General features: G+C 38.5%; 1 protein-coding gene across 1 annotated transcript; it reads left to right on the top strand.

The window, feature by feature from the left end:
* Window positions 1–110: 110 nt before the first annotated feature.
* CCT6B (chaperonin containing TCP1 subunit 6B) lies at window positions 111–25,751 on the top strand. Its single transcript, XM_080679096.1, has 14 exons — window positions 111–288; window positions 2,226–2,289; window positions 2,956–3,090; window positions 5,832–6,005; window positions 7,957–8,060; window positions 13,083–13,193; window positions 13,347–13,506; window positions 15,679–15,761; window positions 16,758–16,854; window positions 17,129–17,276; window positions 21,972–22,105; window positions 23,408–23,510; window positions 24,969–25,041; window positions 25,559–25,751. The coding sequence occupies exons 1-14, from the start codon at window positions 152–154 to the stop codon at window positions 25,629–25,631; spliced, it is 1,596 nt and encodes a 531-aa protein (XP_080535222.1). The 5' UTR covers window positions 111–151; the 3' UTR covers window positions 25,632–25,751.
* Window positions 25,752–26,167: the final 416 nt, after the last annotated feature.

The following is a 26,167-nucleotide window of genomic DNA, read 5'->3' as shown; positions in this document are numbered from 1 at the left end:
GCTTCCGTCTCGGCGATGCGTGATGACGTCACTTCCGTCCAGGGCGAGGATTGGCTGAAGCTCCTGAGCGTGGAACTAAGCGCTGGTTTTTACATCAGAATCGCGGCTCTGGCTGTTTTGGCCGGTCAGGTGGTCCTTCAACCGCCCTGCTATGGCTGCCATAAAGACCTTAAACGCCAAGGCTGAGGTGGCGCGGGCCCAGGCGGCCTTGGCGGTCAATATATGCGCTGCCCGAGGGCTGCAGGATGTGTTGCGGACCAACTTGGGTCCTAAGGGCACCATGAAAATGTGAGACGGCGGTTGGAGCGGCGGTTAGGGCGCTAGGGCGCCGGGGGTTTGTTGGCTGTCGGGGCGCGCTGTAGGCCGATGTTCCGCGAAGAGATTGGCGCCATGTGGACACACTTGTGGGCCTGGCTTCCCTCATTCTCATTCCTGCCCCGAGGTCATCTCTAGCCCAGTGGGGGAGGAGAAAAAAAAGCCTCCTCAAGGAAAAGGCCCCACGAGTGAAGCTGTGATTCCCTACCCTGCCCCTTCCCGCCCCACCAACTTTTCGTTAAGGTTCATATGCAGTTTGAAAGTTCAGTTTTTCATATGAAACGTAAGCCATCTGACTACCCTGCTCCTTAAGACTGTATGCCTGTATGCCCTTCGTTTTGGTGGTGTTTGGCAGGGTGTTGTGGGGAGCGCACGGGCTTTGGAGCCTGACAGGTATGGGTTCAATTCCAAGTTTCCCTTCTATCTGTGAGTCCTTTGGCAAGTTACTTGGATGCTCTGTGCCTAGGGTTCTTCATATCTGTTAATCCATTAAGCATGTATTTATTTAGCACCATTATTTAGGACAGTGAAGGAAAGAGACGGGAGGGCAAAAAGATGTAAGGAGAGCTACAGACTCAGGAATGAGCAAAATAAATTAACAGTAAAAGAGGGTGCTTATTATGTACTAAATGGGATGCTGAGAACACAGAGATGACCAAGATAAAGTTTTAGTTTTTAAGGGGATTTGTTAGAAACGAATGTGATGTATTTTCTATATAATATTATATATACATTTAAAAATACATGCCATGCATTGTATTTTTAATCATATAATGTATGATAATACCGAGGAAAGGGACTGATTATTGATGGAATAATGGGGAAGGAAAAGACTCAGATAACGGATTATTTTTTATCAGAGTCTTGAAAGATGAGTTAGAATTCACCAGCTGGAGAAGGGAGCAAAGGTCTTTTAGATAGAGCAACTTCAGGAACAAGAAAACCAAGAGAAACAAAAACAAACGTGATGTGTTAAGGGACCCATAAGATTTGCCCACAAGATTTCATTTTGTAGATGAAACATTTTAAATAGATACAACCAGATTGGAAAGGTTCACCTATGTCATTGCTGAATAGTATGGATTTTAACTCGAAAATGATGGAGAACATGAACATCATTGAAGGATTTTTAAAAATATATATTTCTATTGATTTCAGAGAAGAAGAGAGAGGGAAAGAGAAAGAAACATCAATGATGAAAGAGAATCATTAATTGGCTGCCTCCTGCACGCCCCACACTGGGGATAGAGCCCACAACCTGGGCATGTGTCCTGACTGGGAATCGAACCATGGCCTGCTGGTTCATAGGTCCACGCTCAACCACTGAGCCACACCAGCTGGGTTGAAGGATTTTTGATCAGTAAACTGAGTCATCCTGCCTTATAGAAAGATAAATGGAGGGTAGATTCAAATTCAGATATATGTGGATACTAAATAGTCCACACTGCAGATGATGATGACTGGAAATGGAGAGGAGGGAGTACTTTGAAGAGGCTTTTCTGTTGTAGAATGACAGAATTTGATGCTGTAATAAATGTGAGGGATGAGGGGAAAAACTAAACTGAGTGAATGAATGGTAACATTTCACCAAAATAAACCTGCAGGAAATTCACAAATGTGTGGCTGGTAGTCTTCCAAGTACTCTTCTGGACCAAACCACTGTCATAACTCACCAACTGCACTTAATCCTTAAACTTGTAAATTGTCCATTTGGAGTGAAATCGCCATGGCAGTCCATCTGGGGAAAAGTGATTCTGTAGGCTGCAAATGGGGTACTTCCTGTGGTATGTCTCCGGTGATGGAAGTTTTCCAAGCCCAGTTCCCTATGTTAATGATAGTGGAGTGGCAAGCGCTATGTCTTGCTTGATGCTTGCCATCTGAAGTTAATAACATCACTGTTTTCTGAACAGGCTTGTTTCTGGTGCAGGTGATATCAAACTCACCAAAGATGGCAATGTGCTGCTTCATGAGATGGTGAGCTGATGCTGCTGACTTTAATAAACCTTAATAAGCCTTAACTGAGAGCATAATACAATTTGTATATCTTTAAACCAAGGCTGTCAGCTAAATATTGCAATCATGAGATATACTTGTTGGATTAAACCTCAATAAAAAATGTTTTTTTGGTTGTTTTCAGATCTTAGTATAGTCTTAGGAATGCTTCCAAATTAGTTGAATCTTTTAAAGGCACCACATTATGTTCTTTGTAATCATGGAAAAGTAAAAAGTCCTTTGCAATTTTAGTAAATATATTCATCTTCAAAATTGAAGGATTTAATCTAATTTTGGAAATGTCATTGCATTCTGAAGCAAAGACTCTTATAAAATGTTCAAATCTCATTAGTTCTCATCTTTTAACTCTCGGTCTTGACATTTATTAATAATTGATAATACAAAACTTGTGAACTTGTAGAATGACGCTTATTTCATGTCTTTAAAAAATATTGTTTAAAGTATTACAGATGTCTCCCTTTCTTCCCCCATTGACCACCCCCCCCTTCCTACTTCCTTCCCCTCCCCAGGCCTTCACTCCTACTTCATTTCTTGATTTTACTATTGACCCTTAGATTATCTTGTTTTTGGTAGACTATTTATTTCTTTATTCTCTCTCTCTTTAAATCTGTTGCTTGCTTTTTCCAGCAAATTCAACACCCAACAGCTTCCTTGATAGCGAAAGTAGCAACAGCCCAGGATGACATTACAGGAGATGGTACTACTTCAAATGTTCTTATTATTGGGGAGTTACTAAAACAAGCTGATCGTTACATTTCTGAGGTATTATAATTTCATAGAATTCACAATCATGTGGTACTTTATTTTGAATGGAAACTTGGGTTTTTTACACTAGTGAACTGGTTTAATTTTATTTAATTTTTAAAATTGATTTCAGAGAGGGATGGAAACATCAATGATGAGAATCATTGTTGGCTGCCTCCTGCACTGCCCCCTAGTGGGGATCGAGCCCACAACCCCGGGCATGTGCCCTGACCAGAATCAGACCATGAGCTCCTGATTCATGGGTTGATGCTCAACCAGTAAGCCACAATAGCTGGGCAAATTTTAGAGGGCAAAAAATGTTTATGAAGATATTTTTGGACAGTTACAAATGAAAAGAATAATGAACTTTTTTCCCAAAAAAACAATGCCTTTTATTGGAATTATATACCTCTTTTTAAAATGGAAAATTTAAGAGATTTAAAAAGGTACAAAATGAGCCATGTACCCATGACTAATGCCTAAGAAAAAAATACATCACTGATAAAGTTGAAACCAAATTGTGGTTTAAAAAAATAACTGGAGAAAACTTATTTTTAAAATGAAATTTATTGAGGTGACATTGGCTAATACACTATATGTGTCAAGTATGCAATTTTATAATACAGCATCTGTGTATTGCATTGTGTACTCACCACCCACAGTCTAGTCTCCTTCTGTGACCATGTGTTTGGCACCCCTTTACTCTCTTCATCCTCTCCCCACCCTTTCTCCTTTGGTAGCCACCATACTGTTGTCTGTGTTTATGAGTTTGTTTTGTTTTGTTTGTTGATTTTTGTTTTATGTCACACATATGAGTGAAATCAGATGGTTCTTGTCCTTTTCTGTCTGACCTATTTTGTTTAGCGTGATACTCTCAAGATCCATCCATGTTGTTTCAAATGGCAGTATTTTATCCTTTCTTATGGCTAAGTAGTATTCCATTTTATATATATGTACCACATCTTATTTATTTATTTAAATTTTTATACCACATCTTCTCTATCCAGTTATCTATTAAAGGACACTTAGGCTATCTTCATGTCTTGGCTACTGTGAATAATGTTGCAATGAACATAGGGGTACATATATCTTTATGAATAAATGTTTTCAAAAAAATTTTTGGTAGATACCCAGAAGAGGGATTGCTGGGTCATATGGTAGATCTTCATATTGCTTTCCATAGTGGCCATAGCAGTTTACATTCTCACCAGCAATGAATGTGAGGTCCTAGACAGGAAAGATGTTTTGAAAATGGTTATTAACAGTTTCTGGAGTCAGGCCTGCTAAGGCAAATTACAATATTTCTTTAAGCCTCAATTTCCTCATTTGTGAAACAGGAATAATAACAACTCCCACTTCATAGTGTCCAGAGGACTAAATTAAATAATATATGTAAAGCTCTTTAGAATAGTGTCTGGCTCAAATGCTCAATAAATGGCAACTTTTAGAAATTGTTATAGGACTGATGTAAAGGAATGGAGGAAGGGGATAAATTATATCCAGTTCCAGCGTCAGTAAGTTTGTGTATTACTTTAAAAAAAATACTGTTTAAAAAAAAATACTTTGATACAATGTCAGCTCTGTAGAAAAGTTGCAAGAATATTTCAAAGAATGACACTTATCTTTCTCAGATAAAAAATAAATGTATATATGTGTGTTTATATATGTAATAAGGTACCTATATTTTTTTGAATGGTATAAGAATAAGTTGCAGATAAGACCATCTAAATATTTCTTAAAACAAGGGAATTCTCTTATATAATCCAGTATAGTGATCAAACCAGGAAATTAATATTAACACTGACACATTGATACAGATTTTGTTCAAATTTCATCACTTATCCCAATAATGTCCTTTATAGCAGAAGAAAATCTAGGTTCATGCATTACATTCAGCTGTCATGTCTCTTTAGTCTCCTTTAAGCTGGAAGAGTTCCTGAGCTGTCATTTGTGTTTCAGGATAGTATTATTTTTAGAATACAGGCCATTTATTTTGTAGAAAGTCCCTCAATTTGGATTTGACTGTTTCCTCAGGTTAGAGTCAGGTTATAAACTTTTGGCAGGAATGCCATAGAAGTGCTGTAGTGTTCTTAATGCATCATATCATGAGGCACATGATGTCTATTTGTCCCATGACTGTGGGTATTAACTGTGAACATTTAATGAGGGTGGTGTCTGTCTGCCACTTCTCTCTAAGCCAGTGCTGATTCTTTTTCTCTGCATTAAAAGGACTTCTTTTGTGCCCATTCAGAAAGACCATATGATATCAATGTGTCATAATTTTCAGAAATAAAAAGGACTTTTGTAGTTTTTTTGTACTGGACTTAGAATTTTTCTGTAAGTTTGAGATTCTTTGAAATGTGAAGCACTGAAAAATTACTTTTATAAATTATATATGTACACTTATATTTAGTGGCATTGATGTACTATTACTTTTAAAAAAATATATATTTTATTGATTTTTTACAGAGAGGAAAGGAGAAGTATAGAGAATTAGAAACATCGATGAGAGAGAAACATTGATTCAGCTGCCTCTTGCACTCTCCCTACTGGGGATGTGCCCGCAACCAAGGTATATGCCCTTGACCAGAATCGAACCTGGGACCCTTCAGTCCGCAGGCTGACGCTCTATCCACTGAGCCAAACCGGTTAGGGCTGTACTATTACTTTTTGGAGACATACCTATTAATAGGAAAGGATGGTTACTTTTACTTTGGATGAGTTACTTTATAATTTATAGTTTTATGTTGTTTTAATAGGGCTTGCACCCTAGAATAATAGCTGAAGGATTTGAAGCTGCAAAGAAAAAAGCACTTGAAGTTTTGGACGAAATTAAAATTGAAAAAGAGATGAAAAGAGAGATCCTCTTAGAAGTGGCTAGAACATCTCTACAAACTAAAGTTCATGCTGAACTGGCTGATGTGTTAATAGAGGTATGTGATTAATTCTTTACATTCACAAAGAGTATAGCCTGACACATGGTGATATTTTTCTTTTTCCTATAAGATATTCAACTATTGCATGTGGTTTTTTGAATGTAAAATAAATTATGGAAGACAGACATTATAGACTTGCTTACTAGATTTGATTGGTCAGGACAGCATGTATAATTTTTTTCAACAGTATCACATTAAGCCTTCTTTTAAGTTAATTTGACAGTTAGGAGGTCCTTGGCTGCCTCTGGCTCATCCCCTGTGGAAGCCATTGGGGTGAAGTACTGGTCTCATACCTAGAGGTCCGTATTAACTACGTGAGGTTATTATACGTGGAGAGGTTGTTTTGGCAGTGTGCTTTGTAGTTAAGGTTGCAACTTTAATGAAGCATGATTGATTTGCTAATACTTCTGGGAACTGCATAATTTGTTTTGATAACTTCTAAAGGTGGAATGTATGTAACATAATCAAGATTAGGTATTTTGGGAAGCCTTTTATCAAGGGGCTATAGTTTGGTGATATCATTGCTCCTTAGCTTTGCAGTTTCTGAAATTTGAATATATTAATGTATCAGGAATGATTATTTCATAACCAATTCACAAGACATTGACATATAAGTCAGAATGCTGTCATACTAATTTACTTTGAGGAATATAAGTCCCAAATGGACTGGAACAGTTGAGTAATTTCTGGTCAATTCTCCTTACCAACAGCAAAACCTATTTGGGATATCAGACTAAAATCAGACAATTTCTTACTGAGCAGAGTCTAAATAAAGACTCTGCTGTATTATCTGCTGTTGGAATACATTTAGCAAGTGGCTCAGAATCTTCATGCTCTCTGGTTAGGGCCCCCATTTCCTTTTGGAGTTACAGAAGCACTGATACTCTCACTAGCCAATATTTTTTTGTCATAGCCTATTAGGCTCCAAAACCAAATATTATGCTACATCAAGTAATCTTTTCTAAGAAATTGTGGTGTTTTTTTTTTTTTTTTTTACTTTATTTACATTTTAGGATGGTTATACTGTAGCACTTTATTTCTGTGGTCATTTTTATATTACTTTCTGAGCTAAACAATGGGGTGTATTGGGCTGTGTTTCTCAAATTGCATATCCCTGGCGATATTTGGCAGAATAAATGAAACACATCTTTCTGAAGTGTCAATTTTACTTTATGATTTTTTGGGGAAAGTATTATTTCACATTAAAACAAACATGTATGTACAATGTCATGACATGGAAAGTTTTCGTGATGAAACACAAGACTTAAAAATTTCCTATTGTTAATAGCTAGCAAATTTGAGCTCTACCCTTATGTTAGATTCCCTTCTTTTTTATTAAGGTGTCCTTTGGTGGAAAAGTTTGAGCAGTGTTGGTATAGTAGAAGGAGCAGTGGCGTGGCAGTTCCAGAGACCTGAATTCTAGTCCTGGCCTGGCTATTACCGTTTAGACCTTGTTTTAAGATCTCTAAGGTCATAACTTATTTAAAAAAATATATGTTTTTATTGATTTTAGAGAGAGAGGAAGGGAGAGGGATAGAGAGAAAGAAACATTGACGAGAGAGAAACCTTGAGATCGGCTGCCTCCTGCATGCTCCATATTGGGGATCGAGGCTGCAACTAGGGCATGTGACTTGGACCAGGAACTGAATCTCTTGTTTCTTGGGTTGATGCTCAACCACTGAGCCATGCCAGCCGGGCAAGATCATAACTTCTTGAAGTCTTGTCTTAGTTTCCTTATCTGTAAAATAAAGGGTTTGGACTTGATGATCTTTGAAATCCCTTTAGGCTGTAATTATTAGGGTCCATGACAAAGTGGCACTTTTTGGCCTTGCCCTGTGTATTGGGGCCTGAAGCTCTTTGCTTGCTTAATCTGGTGATAGATTACCTGGGCCAGTGGTGTTCATTAGTAGTCCAAATAATTGACTGTTCTCATTCACTTCTCTTTCAGGCCGTGGTGGATTCTGTGTTGACTATTACAAGACCGGGTTATCCTATTGATCTCTTCATGGTAGAAATCATGGAGATGAAACACAAATCAGAAACAGATACAAAGTAAAGTACATAAACTTTGGCAATACATAGATTCTAGAATATTTGGTTATCTTCAGATATTCTTTCATTAATTTCATTGGTTATTTATTCAACATATGTTAATTGGATACTTACCAGAGCCAGTTTCTTTCTCCAAGAAGCTTACATTTCTAGTTGGATATAGTAAACAAATAAGTGATAATAAATGCTATGAAGAGGCTAGAGTAACAGTGTGTGTGAGAATGTGATTTTAGAGCAACATGAAACTAGAGAACTAAGGAGGTCTCTGAATATCTAGAAGAAGAGTGTTCTAGGCAGAGGGAATAATAGTTGAAAAGGCCCTGAGGCAGAAATGTGCTTGTGTGTTCCTTTGTGTGTGCAGCAGCATCAGAGGAAAATGTTGTAGGAGATGATGAGGTCAGAGGGGCCATGCAATTAACATTGCCTGAATATGTATATACTCAGAGTATATGGCATCTTGTTGATTTGGGACTTAACTAATTTTAAATGTTCTATCATGGAATGTTCTAAACATATATAAAAGTAGAATAGAATAGTGACATATCTGTCACTCATCTTTATCTATTTTCAGATTATAGTTAAAAAAAACCTCATATGCCGGAGCCTGCCGGCATCAGTCGAACAGTACCTGCAAGGGGGGGAGAGGATGAGAAAAGACAGACAGAAAACAGAATGGGATCGGGAGGACTGTAGCACTTCCCGCTTACAGTCCCGAGTTTATTTCTCACCATACATTTATACAGGGTCAGTTACATTCCACACAATACATCATTCCTGGTATGTGGTAAACATAATTATACCCCTTTGCTTTATATATATATTTTTTATTGATATTTTTACAGAGAGGAAGGGAGAGGGATAGAGAGCTAGAAACATCGATGAGAGAGAAACACCGATCAGCTGCCTCCTGCACACCTCCCACTGGGGATGTGCCCGCAACCAAGGCACACGCCCCCCGACCGGAATCGAACCCGGGACCCCCCAGTCCGCAGGCCGACGCTCTGTCCACTGAGCCAAACCGGTTTCGGCTATACCCCTTTGCTTTAGGTTTCCTACTGATCTTTACACAAAGTTCCTTATCTTGGCTAAGATTCCAATGGCTAAACCTGTACAAACACCTTTGACGCCACCTAAGTTCCTTTCCATGAGATAGTCTAGCTATGCTTCTTGCTTAAGGACAATTACGCTTATAAATCAACTGTGCTTGAAGATTAACTAAGCTCTAGGGGGCAGAATGTGTGATTACTAAACTATTGTGCTTAAGGGTCTCTAAGCCTAAAAGGGGGGCAGGATGCATGACTAACCTTGGGAACAGGCAGGCCACTTTGTGAAACCTGCCCTCTCAGGACTTTGTCAACTGAGGTCACTCCCAACACTCATATAGATTCTTTTTCTCTTTCCCCTGCCCTAAACTTGGATTATTCTGAAGGCAGTCCAGATATCATAATTCATCAGTAAACACTTTATTTTTAAAATATGTACATGTATCTTTACTTATTTATAGAAGTTCTATTTGGTTGTTTTTTAAATTTGCCATGTCACTATTTATGGTTTCCTATTCCTTGCATATCTTCCCAAACTTATATTTTATTTTTTTAAACATACAGGGGTGGACAAAAGTAGGTTTACAGTTATAAGACAAGTAAATAATACAATATTAATAAATAATAATGCAAGAATAAACTGTTTTGCATACTCAGAACTTTAAACCTACTTTTGCCCCACACTGGTATAGTCCATGTCTGATAATTACAATATTTAAAGTCTGGCTTGTCTGTTTATGGTGTTTATTGTATTTTGCTGTTTCTCACGCATCATACTTTATTTCTATATGTGCTATTCATTATGTTTGAAAAAAGTATTTGTAGAAATAATTTGCAACCTAGGGTAAAGGTGCTTTTCTGCAGAGAATTTGAATTTGCTGCTCTAAGGAGCCCAGATACTAAATTACATCCACATCTGAGGCTTTTTGGGAATATCCAGTTGTTGTGAATTCTAACTGCAAGTTCATGTAAGGGCTGCTTGCTTCTAGTTCATCCTTCTGGTTTATACCCTGAGTATATAGCCTATTGGGGTTCCCAATTAATGTGAAGAGGGCCTTCTATTAGACCCTGTACCTTGGATGAACTCTGAACTTTTAATTCTGCCCCCTCTCATTGTGAGGTTATTGAAACCAAAGTTCAGATTTGCCTGAATTGTCAAATGACTTTGCAGTAGGAGATCCCACAGTTCTCTACTTACCTCTTAGAGTTCTGGTTTTCTTTTCAGTTTTGAAAAGAAAATTATTTTGTGGCTCTTTACTATCTTACAGCTTTCTAGCATTTTAAAGGTGTTTTTTTTTGTTTTTAACCCAACATTGCTTTTGGTATTAGTGTTGGTCCAAATTAGCTTACTATTGTTGAGGGCAACAAGTTTTTGATTTATATTTCAGAGGGATCTCTGTGGTTGTGATGTGGAGAATACACTGTGGAGTAGGGTGGGAGGTGCAAGGGCAGAAGTAGGAGACCAATTAGGAATCTGTTGTGATAATAGGTGAGAAATGAAAATGGTTTAGATCAGGTATACTTAGAAGGAGCAAGAGGATTTCTCGGTGATTTGACATAGAATGTGGCAGGAACAGAGAAGTCAGGATGATCCTTGGGTTTTTGCATGAACAGCTGGAAAAATGGAAGTGTCATGGAGAAGACTGGGAGGAGCGGGTTTGGGGAAATAAATCAGGAGTTCAGTTTGGTGAATGTTATTTTTAGATAACAAAAATAGACAGTGGTTGAGTAGAGAGTTGGAGAGATGTTCTGGAGTGCACATAGTGGTCTGGACTGGAAATACATATTTGAAAGTCATCAGTGTATGGATGACTTAAAGCTATAAGAGTTTATGAGATCATCTGGGAAGTAAATATAGATAAAGAAAAGCAGAAATTTAAGGATTGGGAACTTTGGCACACTCCAATGTTTAGAATTGAGAAGATAAGGAGCATTCAGCAAAGGAAACTGAGAAGGGTGGTCAGTGGACAGGAGGAAAACCAAGAGAGGGTAGTCTCCCAGAAACTAGGAGAAGAAAGTATTTCAAGGAGAGACTAATCAGCTATGTCAGCTATAAAAGGGAGCAGAGAAATGGGGCAGTAGCTAGAAGAGAACCTGGGAATGGAGTTTCAACCCAAAGATTTCTTTACAAAAATATTTTTATTGATTTCAGAGAGGAAGGGAGAGGGAGAGAGAGAGAGAAACATCAGTGATGAGACAGAATCATTGATCGGCTGCCTCCTGCACACCCCCTACTGGGGACCAAGCCTGCAACCTGCAACCTGGGCATGTGCCCTGACCAGAAATCGAACTGTGACCTCCTGGTTCATAGGTCGATGCTCAACCACTGAGCCACGCCAGCTAGGCCCAAAGAATCCTTTCTTTTAAAGATGGGAATTTTTACGACAAATTTGTATTCTGATGAGAATGCTCCTTTAGGCAGAAAGACTTAGTGTAGGGGAATAGGGGACAGTGCAGGAGCAGGGAGGGGAAATGGAATACAGTACACAAGTGGAGGAGTTAACCTTAGAGAAGAGCATGGACAGATCATTCGTAATCATAGGAGGTTCGGGTTCAAGTGCTGGTGGAGTGGTAAGAGGTAGTGATGGGACTGTTTCTTTTTTCTTGAAGAAGCAAGGACATTTGCTGAGAGTGAGGTGGGGGGAACAGTAAAGGATGTTTGAAGAGTGAAGAATATTGAATATGTAGTTTGTTTCTTCCTAATTAAAATATCTTCACGTTAAGTTAGGAGTTAGGGTAATCTAGTTAGATTAAAGATTAAAACTGAAAACTTCCTTATATTTAACTATTCAAAAATTATATCTTTAATGTATAACAAATATTGGTTATAAAAGACTCATAAATAGAAATGCCATTCCCTAATTGGGCATAAGTGTATTTTGAAGACTTATAAAGATATTTACTCTTGAAGGAACATTTGGAAAACAGGAAAAAAGACCCCTCAACATGATCTGTATTCCTAACCACTCAAGCATAACCCTACTCTTTAATTTCCTTTCATTTCAATGCCAAAGTGCTTATTTTTTTTAAAGAACAGTTATAATCATGTTTTTTATGCAATTTGTCATTCTGTGCTTATCAGCCATCCCTGTAAATATTTTTCCGTGTTATTACATAGTTTTCATGACTGAAATATTTGGGCCATTATTTGCTGAATAGTACTCTTTTGTTGGACATTTAGGTTAACAATTGTCAGTTGTTCCATATAATTATTTTGAACAAATAAATGTTCCTTAGAAACTCACTGTGTGCCTACCTTTCATTACTTGGTCAGCTGTGTCATATGTTTGCGCCACATAATTTAGAGGATAATTCTGGGTTGATTTCATTGTGACTTAACAGTCACAGTGTGTAAAGTAGTTATCTTCTCCAATTTTACTAATTATGTGTTAGAATTAAAGTTGGTGTAAGGAAATGGTGTATGCCCTGGCAGTTCTGTTACACCTTCAAGAGTATAATTTTAGCCCTAGCTGGTTTGGCTCAGTGGATAGAGTGTCGGCCTGCAGACTGAAGGGTCCCAGGTTTGATTCCAGCCAAGGGCATATGCCCAGGTTGTGGGCTTGGTCCCAGTTGGGGGCTTGCAGGCGGCAGCTGATCAGTGATTCTCTCTCATCATTGATGTTTCTCCCTCTCAGAAATAAATAAAAATACCTTTTTTTAAAAAAAAGTAGTATATTGCCTTAGCCGGTTTGGCTCAGTGGATAGAGCGTCGGCCTGTGAACTGAAAGATCCCGGGTTCGATTCTGGTCAGGGACACATGCCCGGGTTGTGGGCTTGATTTCCAGTGGGGGACTTGCAGGAGGCAGCCGATCCATGATTCTCTCTCATCATGGGTGTTTCTATCTCTCTCTCCCTCTTCCTTCCTCTCTGGAATCAATAAAAATAGAAAAAAATAAAAATAAAAAAGAGTATAATTCTAATTTTATATCAAATTTTAGAGTGTATATTCAAAGAAAGAAGCATTACATATTTTTAATAGGTTAATCAGAGGACTGGTTTTGGATCATGGTGCCCGTCACCCAGAAATGAAGAAGCGAGTAGAAGATGCATATATCCTTATTTGCAATGTATCACTAGAATATGAAAAAACGTATGTATGTCATTTACTCTTTATAACATTTGAAACTGTTTTTTCTAAAAGTGTTTTTTAATCTCTTTCTTTCCTCCCACCGTTTAGTGTTAACTCCTACCTTTTCCTCTTCTCCCCACTGCCTTTACTAGCTTGTTTTTATTAATTTTTTAGTGAGGTGAGCTCTGGTTTCTTTTATAAGACTGCTCAAGAAAAAGAGAAATTGGTAAAAGCTGAAAGAAAATTTATTGATGATAGAGTACAAAAAATAATAGACCTGAAAAACAAAGTCTGTGCTCATTCCAACAAAGGATTTGTTGTTATTAACCAAAAGGTGAGAAAAAATGTTTAGATTTTTAACTATTTGTAAGTGTTCTTTAGAGTTTCTCAAAGTGTGGTCTGTGGACCTGAAGGAGTCTCTAAGACCATTTCAGGGAGTTGGTGAGGACAAAACTATTTTCATAATATTAGTAATAATGCTTTTTATATTGTGTTCACATTTGCAATGATGATGCAAAACTGCTGATGCCTTAGCACTAATCAAAGCAGTAGCACCAAACTATACTAGTAGTCATCATACCTTTTATTGCCACACTACTACACACTGGCAGTTTAAAAAAAGGGAGTTCATTTAAGAATATATTTAAGAAGTAGTAAAGCTTATTAATTTTATTAAATGTCGATCCTTAAATAATTCTGTGTGACAAAATATGAAGTATGCACAAAACACTTTTGTGGCATATCAAAATATGGTTGTGTTGAAGGACAGCTCTTGTGTAATTGAGAATTGTGCAATGCCATTTTTCTTGAAAGAATGACTGACAGACAAACCATCTTTATTTAGACATGGGTGCTTGGCAGTTTCTTCTAAAAAATGAATGCAGCAATCCTGTCACTTGAAGGAAAACAACTGACAGTATTTGTTGCCAATGATAACATTTGAGCCTTCAAACAAAAATTAGAATTTTGGAAAACCTGTATCTGCCACTGTGAACTTGACAGCTTTCTGATATTTAAAAGGCTTTTCTGATAACATTTGTGATGATGTTAGCAAAGGTGATATATTTGATATTGTATTACCATGAATGTGTCAGCATTTGGAAGCTCTGCCTAACTTAGTGAACCATTATGTTCTAAATGCCTAATAATCAATTCCAAGTGCAAGATAGACAAATGGATTTTAATGTTGGAGAGTATGGAGAGTTCATTGATATGGTTCCGTATTCCACATTGAAACTAACCACTTATTGAGTTTTGGTATAGTATCAAAGAAGAATGTCCACATTTATCTGAAAAGGTATTAAAATATTCCTCTCTTTTCCAATACATATCTCTGTGAGTCCAGGTTTTCTTCTTATACTTTAGACAAAACAACATATTGCATCAAATTGAATGCAGAAGCAGATAGGAGAATCCAGCTGTCTTCTATTAAGACAGACATTAAAGCCCTGGCCAGTGTGGCTCAGTTGGTTGAGCATCGTCCCCTGCAAGGAAGTTTGCTGGTTCAATTCCTGGTCAGGACACATGCCTAGGTTACAGGCTCAATCCCTGGTAGGGGTGTATATAGTAGGCAACTGATTGATGTCTCTCACATCCATGCTTCTCTCTCTCTCTCTCTGTCTCTCTCCCTCTCCCTCTCCCTCCTTCCCTCTCTTAAAGAAAAAGTCAATAGAAAAAACAAAAAACATATATAACAGACATTAAAAAGATTTATAAAAATCTAAAACAGTGTCTCACCCTCACTGTATTTTTTGTTTAGGAAACTAGAGTAAATTTTTATTAAAAAATGTTATTTATGTTAACATAAATGGTTTCTTATTATATTAAATGGATTAATAAACATTTTAAAAATTCCTCAATTTTAATTATATGATAAATATTATAGATACAGATTACATTAAAAAAGTGCTTTGGGCTCTTAATAATTAAAAAATATATTTTTTTATTGATTTCAGAGAGGAAGGGAGAGAGATACAGAAATATCAATGATGAGAGAGAATCATTGATTGAAACACAAAACCCAGGCATATGATCTGATGGAATTGAACCGTTATCTGCTGGTTCATAGGTTGATAGTCAACCACTGAGCCATACCGTTGGGACTTAATAACTTTTTTTTTACCCTTTCATAAACTTTATTTTTTAAATCTTTATTGTTGAAAATATTACATATGTCCCTTTTTCCCCCCATTGACCTCTTCTAGCCTGCCCCTCCCCCCACTCCAGAACTTCACCAACCTATTGTCTGTGTCCATGTATTATGCATATATGCAAACAAGTTCATTGGTTGATCTCTTCTCACTCACCCACCCAACCTTCCCTGCCTTCCGTCTGAGATTCAACAGTCTGTTCCATGCTTCTGTGTCTCTGGATCTATTACTGTTCATCAGATTATTTTGTTAGGGGCTTAATAATTTTTAAGAGTGTGAAGCAGTACTGAGATCAAAAAGTTTTAGGACCACTATCTTAAAACATGCTTGTAACTTTTGTGCTAATTTGATTATAGGGAATTGATCCATTGTCCTTAGATGCACTTGCAAAACATGATATAGTAGCTCTTCGTAGAGCAAAAAGAAGAAATATGGAAAGGTAAGCTTGCAGATAATTATGTGCTCTAAGTTTATTAACAGATTAAATTGAAATTACCCCATATTTTCCTTTTAGCTTATACGCAAACATTGTTGAGCAAAATGGTAGTGTACAAATTTCAAATTTTGTTTTTGATTTCAGTAAATAATGTAACTGTTAAAAATCAAGATTAACCTACCTCAAAACTTTGTTGAAATACAAGAAAAGTTTTCATCTTCTTTTTAAAAAAATATATTTTTATTGATTTCAGAGAGGAAGGGAGAGGGAGAGAGATAGAACATCAATGAAGATGAGAGAATCATTGATGGGCTGCCCTGACCAGGAATCAGAACGTGACTTCCTGGCTCATAGGTTGACACTCAACCCAGACTGGCTGGGCAGTTTTCATCTTCTTAAAACAGATTTTATTTATTTACTAGAGGCCCGGTGCATGAAAATTCATGCCCTGGAGGGGGGTCCCTCAGCCTGACCTGTCCCCTCTCACAGTCCAGGAGCCCTCAGCGCGGGAGGCGACCTGGCGATCAAGGGAAGGCGATGCCCCCATCACACCTCTGCTGCTGCCATTGCCGGCAGTGCAAGCCTTGGCCGGCCTGGTTACCTGAGCCTTGGGTGGTCCAGGGAGACTGGGCAGCCACCATCCAAGGGTTGCCTGCGCCTTGGGCTGGCCCTGGGGGGCTTGGGGGGACTGAGGGTACTGGGGGACTCCAGAGGCCTGGGGGTGGGCCCGGCCGTGCTGCACGCCTGCCGCCCCGGTGGGGCTGAGGGGACTGGGTGCCACCATATTGTGGCTGATCTTTGAGGGTGTGGCAGGCAATTAGCATATTTCCTCTTTATTATATAGGATTTATTTATTTATTTCGTTAAAACAGATTTAGAAGCAATATAATACAGTGACAATGAAGTCTTCCATGTTGGATATGTTTTCACCTTTAGGAAATTAGTCTTTATGTTTTCCATAACCAAAGCTATGTTGACATACAGTATATGTAATTTCAGACTTGCTCTTGCTTGTGGTGGAATAGCTGTGAATTCTCTTGAAGACCTCAGTGTAGATTGCTTGGGACATGCTGGTCTTGTACACGAATATGCAGTAGTGAGTATCTCTGGGGGCAGTGGTTAGAAAGTAAACAGTAAACTACCTCCTTTTTTAAATATTGAAACTTTTAATTCAGGTTTTACATTTTGAAGTCTGAAAAATACACAGGATAGGTTTTATAATATAATTTATTTACCTAAATATTAAGAGTTGAAATACAACTTATCTGCTTTTAACATATATTTAGTTATGTTTGACAAGAAAAATTCACAAGAAGATTGACATAATGACGTTACATATTAAAGTTATATCTTCTTGTATTATCCTTTAGGGTGAAGAAAAGTTCACTTTTGTTGAGGACTGTGTTAACCCTCGCTCTGTCACCTTGTTGGTTAAGGGACCAAATAAGCATACTCTCACACAAATCAAGGATGCTGTAAGGGATGGACTTCGTGCCATCAGAAATGCCATTGAAGATGGTAAGTTTTTTTTTTTTTTTTTTGTGATGGATATGAAGCTCATATTTTTAAAGTGGTAATAAATCTATCTGGTATGTATACTATCTTAAAATATATTAATGATAACTTCTTTCATTTTACTTTGGGCAATTTATAGTTTGGGTTGTGACGGTTTTTCCCTTTGGAATATTGTTAATAGTATGTTGCCATTTTATTTTATTTTTTAATTTAATAAATCTTTATTGTTCAGATTATTACAATTGTTCCTCTTTTTTCCCCCATAGCTCATCTCCACCCGGTTCCCACTCCAACCTCTGCCCTTGCCATCCCCCCCGCCACTGTCCTCATCCATAGGTGTACGATTTTTGTCCAGTCTCTTCCCGCACCCCCCACACCCTTTTCCCCCCAAGAATTGTCAGTCCACTCCCTTTCTATGCCCCTGATTCAATTATATTCACAAGTTTATTCTGTTCATCAAATTTTTTTATTCACTTGATTTTTAGGTTCACTTGATGATAGATATGTATTTGTTGTTCATAATTTTTACCTTTACCTTTTTCTTCTTCTTCCTCTTCTTAAAGAATACCTTTCAGCATTTCATATAATACTGGTTTGGTGGTGATGAACTCCTTTAGCTTTTTCTTATCTGTGAAGCTCTTTATCTGCCCTTCAATTCTGAATGATAGCTTTGCTGGGTAGAGTAATCTTGGTTGTAGGTTCTTGCTATTCATCACTTTGAATATTTCTTGCCACTCCTGTCTGGCCTGCAGTTTCTGTTGAGAAATCAGCTGACAGTCGTATGGGTGCTCCCTTGTAAGGTAATTAACTGTTTTTCTCTTGCTGCTTTTAATATTCTCTCTTTGTCTTTTGCTCTTGGCATTTTAATTATGATGTGTCTTGGTGTGGTCCTCTTTGGATTCCTTTTGTTTGGGGTTCTGTGGGCTTCCTGGATTGTAAGTCTATTTCTTTCACCAGGTGGGGGAAGTTTTCGGTCATTATTTCTTCAAATAGGTTTTCAGTATCTTGCTCTCTCTCTTCTTCTGGCACCCCCATAATTTGGATGTTGGTACGCTTGAAATTGTCCCAGAGGCTCCTTACACTATCTTCATATTTTTGTATTCTTTTTTCCTTTTGCTTTTCCGGTTAAGTATTTTTTGCTTCTTTGTATTTCAAATCTTTGACTTGATTCTTGCGATCCTCTAGTCTGCTGTTAGATCTCTGTATATTATTCTTGATTTCAGTCAGTGTATGTTTAATTTCTAGTTGGTCCTTTTTCATATCCTCGAGGGTCTCGCTAAATTTATCGGCCTTTTCTAGAAAATTCTTGCAAAACCTTATAACCATGGTTTTGAACTCTATATCCAGTTGTTTGCTTTCCTCCATTTCTTTAATTTGTGATCTTTTTCTTTGTCTCCACATTTTGGCTGCTTCTCTGAGTTGATAGAGTGGCTTTGTGTGCTAGGTGTCCTATAGGGCTCAGTGGCTCAGCCTCCCCAGTTACCTGAGGTGGACACTCTTAGTGCACCCCTTTGTGGACTGTGTGCACAGTCTTGTTGTAGTTAAGCCTTGATTGTTGTTGGTATCACTGGGAGGAATTGACCTCCAGGCCAATTGGCTGTGAGGATCAGCTGTGTCTATGCTGGGAGAACTTCTGTGCTGGAGACACCCTTTTGAGACAAGACTTGCAAAAGCCTCTGTGCTCAGCTTGGATGGGGCGGAGTCTCAGGGAAGAGCAGACAGCATTGGTTTCCCGTCAGCCCTGCCCTAATAAGCCCCTGTGTCTCAGTGTCCCGTGGTAATTGCTGCAAGCACCTCTGAGAGAAAGCCTCCCTCGAGTTCCGCCTGATGCCAGACAGTCCAGTTTCTCCCCGTATGAGTCTGGGTCCCCAGAGTCTTGCCCGGAACTGGAGTTCAGTGCAGTCGGGAGCTTTTGTCCCCCTCCCGCTTGAGAAAGCCAGCCGCGTACTCAGTTGCCCGCCCTCTCTGTGTGCGCGCCTCAGTACCTCTGCCTTCCACAGTTCCTCTGAGTCTCAGTGTGCTTTTCTGTTTCCTGACAGTCCAGTTTCACCCCGTATGAGTCTGGGTCCCCAGAGTCTCACCCGGAACTGGAGTTCAGCGCAGTTGGGAGCTTTTGTCTTTTTCCCGCTTGAGAAAGCCAGCTGTGCACTCAGTTGCCAGTCCTCTCTGCGTGCGCGCGTCTCCGTACCTCTGCCTCCTGCAGCTCCTCTGAGTCTCAGTATGCTTTTCTCTTTCCTTCTAGTTGTAGAATTTCCACTCAGCCAGCCTTCCTGTGGTTCTGGCTGATGTCCGTTTTGTCTTTTAGTTGTAGTTTTGAAATGGTTGTGCAAGGCAGCAGTTTAGGTATTTACCTATGCCGCCATCTTGGTTTCTCCTCGTATGTTGCCATTTTAATTATCTTCTGTTTATGAAATGAAAAAGGACTTAATTTAATGCTGTAGTATCATTTTTTAATTTTTAAAACCATAAGAAGCTTTTACTGCTTAGAACGCATTTCATTAACTCAGGTGCAGTGTAAAGTTTATCATTGTCTAACACGTTAAGCTCCCAGTCAGTCACTGGTGTCTGACACTATACTTTCCATCCGGAAGACAAAACAGGCTGGGTGCTTAACGTGCTAACCACTATGCTGGACACCTGACACTAATACAAAATAACATTGAATCTAAACTGTAAGTGAAAAAAATAAAAAAATAATAAAAAAGAAAGATTAGGGAAGAATATTAGCTATTATTATTTAACTAGAGGCCTGGTGCATGGATTTGTGCATTGGTGGCATCCCTCAGCCTGGCCTGCACCCTCTTGCAATCCGGGACCCCTTGGGGGATGTGGTAGTGTGCAAAGTGACAGGAGGCCAGGGAGGAGCCCGATCCCGGGCTGGACCCTGCGCTGCTCCTGCTCATCCCGGCCCCGCTGTGCCTGCCACCACCACCGCCACCTTTTGGTAGCGCTGCCATGGAGGTGGGAGAGGCTCCCGCTGCTACAGCCATGCTTGCCAACCGGGAGCCTGGCGTCTGGTGCCCATAGGTCAGCTGAGTGGCGCTCCTGCTGTGGGAGGGCACTGACCACAGGGGGTAGCTCCTGCATTGAGCGTCTGCCTTCTGGTGGCCAGTGCGCATCATAGCGACCGGTTGACCAGTTGCTCAGTTGTTTGGTCAGTTAGGCTTTTATATCTATATATCTATACTAGAGGCCCAGTGCACGGATTCGTGCACATTGAAAGAAAATTAATTAAAAGGAGGCTGTTGGGGCAGGACTGGGTGAGATGGGCCAAACACGCCCTGGAGCCAAACTCCCACGGTCTCTCCCCAGCTGGCCACACCTGGGGCGGCACCAGGGCTCAAAGGGCGTCTGTGGAGTGAGTAGGGACCCTCTGGCAGGTGGGGTCCCTTAGTCTGGTCTGTGAGGATCGTAACAAAACCAGCAGTCCAACATCCCCCGAGAGGTCCTGGAGTGTGAGAGGGCACTCTGCAAAGTTGCTGTTGCTCAGCAGCTCCTGTGTTGAGTATCTGCCCCCTGGTGGTCAGTGCACATCATAGCTACCAGCCAGTTGGCTGGCTCACTTCGCCTTTTATATATATAGATATGTATATATCTATATTTCTATATATCTATATATCTGTATCTATATCTATATCTAGATGATAATTTATAACCAGTTACCTTCTGAAAGGAGTTAGGATAAATAATTCAATAAAAACACACATGTTTAAAATAGAATAATAAGCACATGAAAAGATGCTCAACATCATTAGTCATTAAGGAAATAAAAATAAAAACCACAAAGAGATACCATTTTATGTTAGGATGGCTATGGTCAAAGAGCTGGACAATAATAAATGTTGGAACCCTCATATATACAGTTGCTCATGGGGAACAGTTAGGCAGTTCCTCAAAAAGTTAAACAGAGTTACTTTGTGAACCAGCAAATCAACTCTTAGGTATATACACAAGAGAGTTGAAAACATATGTCCACCCAAAAAACTTGTAACTGAATGTTCACAGCAGCATTTTCATAATAACCAAATAGTGGAATCAATTCAAATATCCATTAGTTGATGAATGGATAAACAAAAATGTGGTATACCCATACAATGGAGTGTTATTTAACCACAAAAAGGGATAAATACTGATATATGCAACAACATGACGACCTTGAAAACATTATGCTAAGTAAAAGAGTCTAGACACAAAATGCTATGTATTATGTGATTCCATTTATACAGAATATCCAGGAAAGGCAAAGACATACAGACAAAGAGTAGATTAGTGGTGGCCAGGGGCTGGGCAAAGGGGAAATAGAGACTGATTGCTAATGGATACAGGGTTGTTGTTGTTTTTTTAAAATGTTCTGGGATAAGATAGGGGTGATGGTTGCACATTCATGTGAATATACTAAAAACTACTGAAAAGTATAACTTTAAAAGGCTGAATTTTAGGGTATGTGAATTATATCTCAAAAATAGAGTAATACATTTTATAAACAATAGGCCAGATTTATCTGATAGACAAAAAATAGATATGAAATAATGGTAAAAAGACATCTGAGTAATCACTGAGCTGTGCAACTTATTTTACTTCTGTATATATTTATATATATTTTAGATAATAAAGCACACTTGAATAGCTAGTTGCCTTTTTCTCTGTTCTCTTTTTCTGTATGGCATGTCTTGTCAATCATTTTTTCCCCTCCCATAGGTTGTGTGGTTCCAGGAGCTGGTGCAGTTGAAGTGGCAATAGCTGAAGCTCTTATTAAGTACAAGCACAGTATAAAAGGAAGAGCTCGCCTTGGAGTCCAAGCTTTTGCTGATGCCTTACTCATTATTCCTAAGGTACAACTATCCTAATGGCCAAAGAACAACTGGTTAGACATAAGGTGTTTCATTATAATTTGCATATATTACCTAACAGCAGACATATTTATTTGCATTTACACAGTTTGTCTAAGATATTTTTATAGCGAAAGCAGGGAAACTTTTGGAATAACAGCTCAGAATCCTTATAGGAATTTAATGAAATAGCCAAATTACTCCCTTGCTTTATTCTCTGAGTTCCAAAAGTTGAAGTAATTCCAAAAATTTCCTTCAAAAATGCTTCTTGATTAACTAATCATAATGAAAAAGTTTACAATTTAAGATTTAATTAGATTTTAGAGCAGACCTTTATTTTCTTGGTGGTATCTAAAGTATTATCACTTTAAATTGTGCAAAGTGAGAACTTCAGGATGTTTAGCACTCCCAAATACGACCTTGCATTCCATTTTCATTATAATTCTTTATAAAAGGAGAGAAACCAAATATTTTTTATGTATCAGTAGGACAGAGAACTACCATTCCTTTGCTTTTGTCTTAACCTGGTTATGAACCACTTAGAAGCACAGAAAAATTTTCAAATATGCTGTTACCATGAATTACAACATTACTAACAATGCTAGCAAAGTCTCTTTGATAATTGCTTTAAAATTATTCATAATTTGTGGAATCTTTGTGAATCAGAAATCTATGGTTTTCTTGCCCCAAAGCAGCAAAGTCAGTAAATAATGATCTTTTAGTTGATGCAAATTGGTAAACCTCGTATACATTCGTCATACCTTTTTACTCATCAACTGTTGTTTGGGACCACTTGCAAATAAACCTGGGTTGGAGTGCAGGTATTTCCATCCCTGTTGCCACAGTTCATGACTCTCCTCTTGTTGATGAGGAGCACAAAGATGCTGCGAATATGCAGGCTTCCTTTTGTAAGTGCCCAGGAAAAACTGGAAGACACGTGGCTAGAGGAACTAGAGGAAACAAGAATACCATTCTACTTCCTTTCATGTTTTTTGTTTTTAAAATCTTTTGCAAGGAGGAAAATTAATTTAGTGGGGTGGGGATGGGGGAACTCTAATGCCCTACTCAGAATTTAGTGTGCTATACATAGAGAGAATGTTTAAGTAAATATAAAAAATGCCAGATATATAAAATAGTCATTTGATTTAGATTAAGAATGAAATTCCTCAAAGGGAGATGATTATTATATTGTGAATATATTTTCCCAAGGCTAGAGAGCAGTGCCTTTTTCTTAAATATATGATATCCACATATATATGTGAAGGTATTCCACACATATATTTATTGTTATTTTTATTTCTCAAGGTTCTTGCTCAGAATTCTGGTTATGACCCTCAGGAAACACTAGTAAAAGTTCAGGCTGAGCATTTAGAGGCAGAACAACCTGTTGGTATTGATTTGAATACAGGTAAGAGAGTGAAAAAAAAATTAGCTGCTTAATAAAGAAAGAGCTTATACTATAGTGACTCAGAACTTGTAGTAAGGGGGTGGAGGTTCAGATGATTTTAATATTTAAATTTTGGGTGCCTTTTAGTTTACTTTTGAACTTTTAAAATTATTTATTCATTAAAGAAATAGTCATTGAGTGCTTGTTATTTGACTCTTGGGATTCAGACAGAGCAAAACAGACAAAAGTCCTTGTTCTTGTGAGCTTATGTTGTAGTGGGCAAGGATAGACAGTCAAAAAATAAACTTAATACATATGTTATTTTTAGCATTTTTTAAGAGTAATAAATTCTATGAAAAAAATAAAATAACAGTATAAGGATGATTGTGAATGTTAGCACAGGAGGGTTGGGAGGGGGTTTCAATTTAAAGAGGGTAGTCATCAATGAGAATATGTCTGTTGAAAATAAAAAGAAGTGAGGAATGTAGCCATGTGGGGCACTGAGGAAAGAGTATCCTAGGCCGAGGGAATGTCAGTGGAAAAAATCACTGTCTGATATTTTAGACAATACAGAAGAGGAGGAAGGAGATTGGGGAGGTAGTAGAAAGTCATGTAGGGGTTTATAGACCAGTCTAAAGACTCGGATTTTTACTGTAGTGGAATAGGGAGCAATTTAGAGCAGAGGTGTGACATGGCCTAATTATGTTTAAAAGGATCACTGGCTACTCTATGCAGAGGTGTTAATAACAACTAGAAGGTCGAGATTGCCATTGGAGAAGACTGTGGGCAGAGCAGGTTGTAGTGGGGCGGTAGTGACCAGTATTAAGTTTTGCAGAGTTAAGTGTGAAGTATCTGTAGACTTTCAAGTAAAATAGACAGTTGGATGTATGAGTCTGGAGCTCAAGAAAGAGGTCTGGGTTGGAGATAAAAGCTTGAGAGTCATCAGAGTGTATATGGTTTAAGGAGAGGAGACTGGAAGAGATCATCTAGAGTTAGTGTAGAGAGAAGAATCTAGGACTGAGCTTTTAGGTACTCCAACAGTAAGAGCTCAGGGAAGAAGAGGAAGAAACAGCAAAACAGACACAAAAGGAGCCACTAGTGCAAAAGAAAAAAACCAGGCAAGTTTGCTGTCCTAGAAGACAAGTGAAGGAAGAACAGTCAGGAGGGTATGATCACATGTGTTAAGTGCTGCTGATAGATGAGGCCTGAGAATCGACCACTGGATTTGACAACATGGAGGTCATTGGTTTCTGTGACAATACTAGTTTTGGTGGTATATTAAATATTGTTAGAATATACAACAAATGTTAATATATTAACACTAGAGGCCCGATGCACGGAATTTGTGCAAGGGGCCTTGGCCCCCGCCGCTGCGGCTTCATCTGGAAGGTCGTTGGGAAGGACATCCAGTCTAATTAGCATATTACCCTTTTATTATTATAGATTATAGTATTAAAATAGTTTGTTTTTACTTTGCAGGTGAGCCAATGGTAGCAGCAGATGCAGGAGTTTGGGATAATTATTGCGTGAAAAAACAACTTCTTCACTCTTGGTAAGCTTGTATTAATAAAAGAGAAAGACTTTTGGGGACATAATTGATAACATCAAATTTTTTCTATTGTTTTTGCCATCCTACATTGGGAAAATGGCTAAGTATATGAAAAGACATGGTATTCAGTTATTAGGACTAGCTTCTGCCATTTTATAGTCCCTCTTAACATTTTTGTTCTAGCAATGTAAGTTATAGGAAATGTTAATCTTTCTGTTTATTTGAGGGGAAAGGGAAAGAAATGACTTTACTGAAATAGTACCCATGCATAGTGGGAAAATCATATAATGTGCTAAAAATGAGGTCAGTTTTGCTGGAAAATACAATCAGGCTTCCACTTTATTAGCAAAAGAATTGAAATTATAATACAAGGGTAATGTTTGTATTTATAATAGCTGTGTCTCAGAAATCTCACACCAACATCCTGAAAAACAAAGTACCTTTAGTAGCTGCAGATTGCTATGGAGAAAAGATAAGAGGAGTTGGTAGATTTTACTTACCCTGTCATCTTTTTCTTCAGCACAGTGATTGCTGCAAACATTCTCCTGGTTGATGAAATTATGCGAGCTGGTATGTCTTCTCTCAAAGGGTGATTGAGTTCGAAATCAACTCTTCTAGAAGCTGAGATTTAGCACATTTTACATCCAACTACCTTTATGTAGCCTGAACCATTCTTAATGTTACACAATAAATGCAGCTTATATTTGTTGGTTTTAGCAGTCTCAAAAATTATTTCATCCAGGTATAAAGAACACAAGGAAGATTTTTACAATCAAGGAGTAATAATGAAAATATTTTCCCCCAAGAGTTCTAATCTTATGTAGTAGATGTCCTGTAGCATCCAGTGTCATAGCCTCTCCATCCCCCTGAGCTGGGCACTCCAGTTGCGCACTCCTGTGTGGGCTGTGTACACCCTCCTGTTGTAGTTGAGCTTTGATTGCTGTTGGCACCTCAGTGGGAAGGGTTCACCCTCAGGGTGATTGGCTGTGAGGACTGGCTGTGACCACTGTGGAGGATCAACTGTTCTGGGGTCCCTTCCACAGAGCAGAACTTAGTTCAGCAGGGCTCTGGTGCCCGCTGAGTCTGCCCCTTGAGTGTGTCGCTTGTGGAGGTGGTTGGGTGGTGCTTC

This window comes from Plecotus auritus (genome assembly GCF_963455305.1).
Source record: "Plecotus auritus genome assembly, chromosome: 7".
NCBI classification, from domain to species: domain Eukaryota; kingdom Metazoa; phylum Chordata; class Mammalia; order Chiroptera; family Vespertilionidae; genus Plecotus; species Plecotus auritus.
The sequence above is the reverse complement of the archived record's forward strand: the minus strand, read 5'-3'. Positions and strand labels throughout refer to the sequence as shown.

What these genes read in the sequence shown, in the direction of transcription:
- CCT6B (XM_080679096.1), top strand. Translation starts at nt 152, where the DNA reads ATGGCTGCCATAAAGACCTTAAACGCCAAGGCTGAGGTGGCGCGGGCC. An exon ending in ATGTGCTGCTTCATGAGATG is followed by an intron (nt 2,290 to 2,955) that starts GTGAGCTGATGC and finishes TGCTTTTTCCAG; the next exon opens with CAAATTCAACACCCAACAGC. An exon ending in AAAAGAAGAAATATGGAAAG is followed by an intron (nt 15,762 to 16,757) that starts GTAAGCTTGCAG and finishes ATGTAATTTCAG; the next exon opens with ACTTGCTCTTGCTTGTGGTG.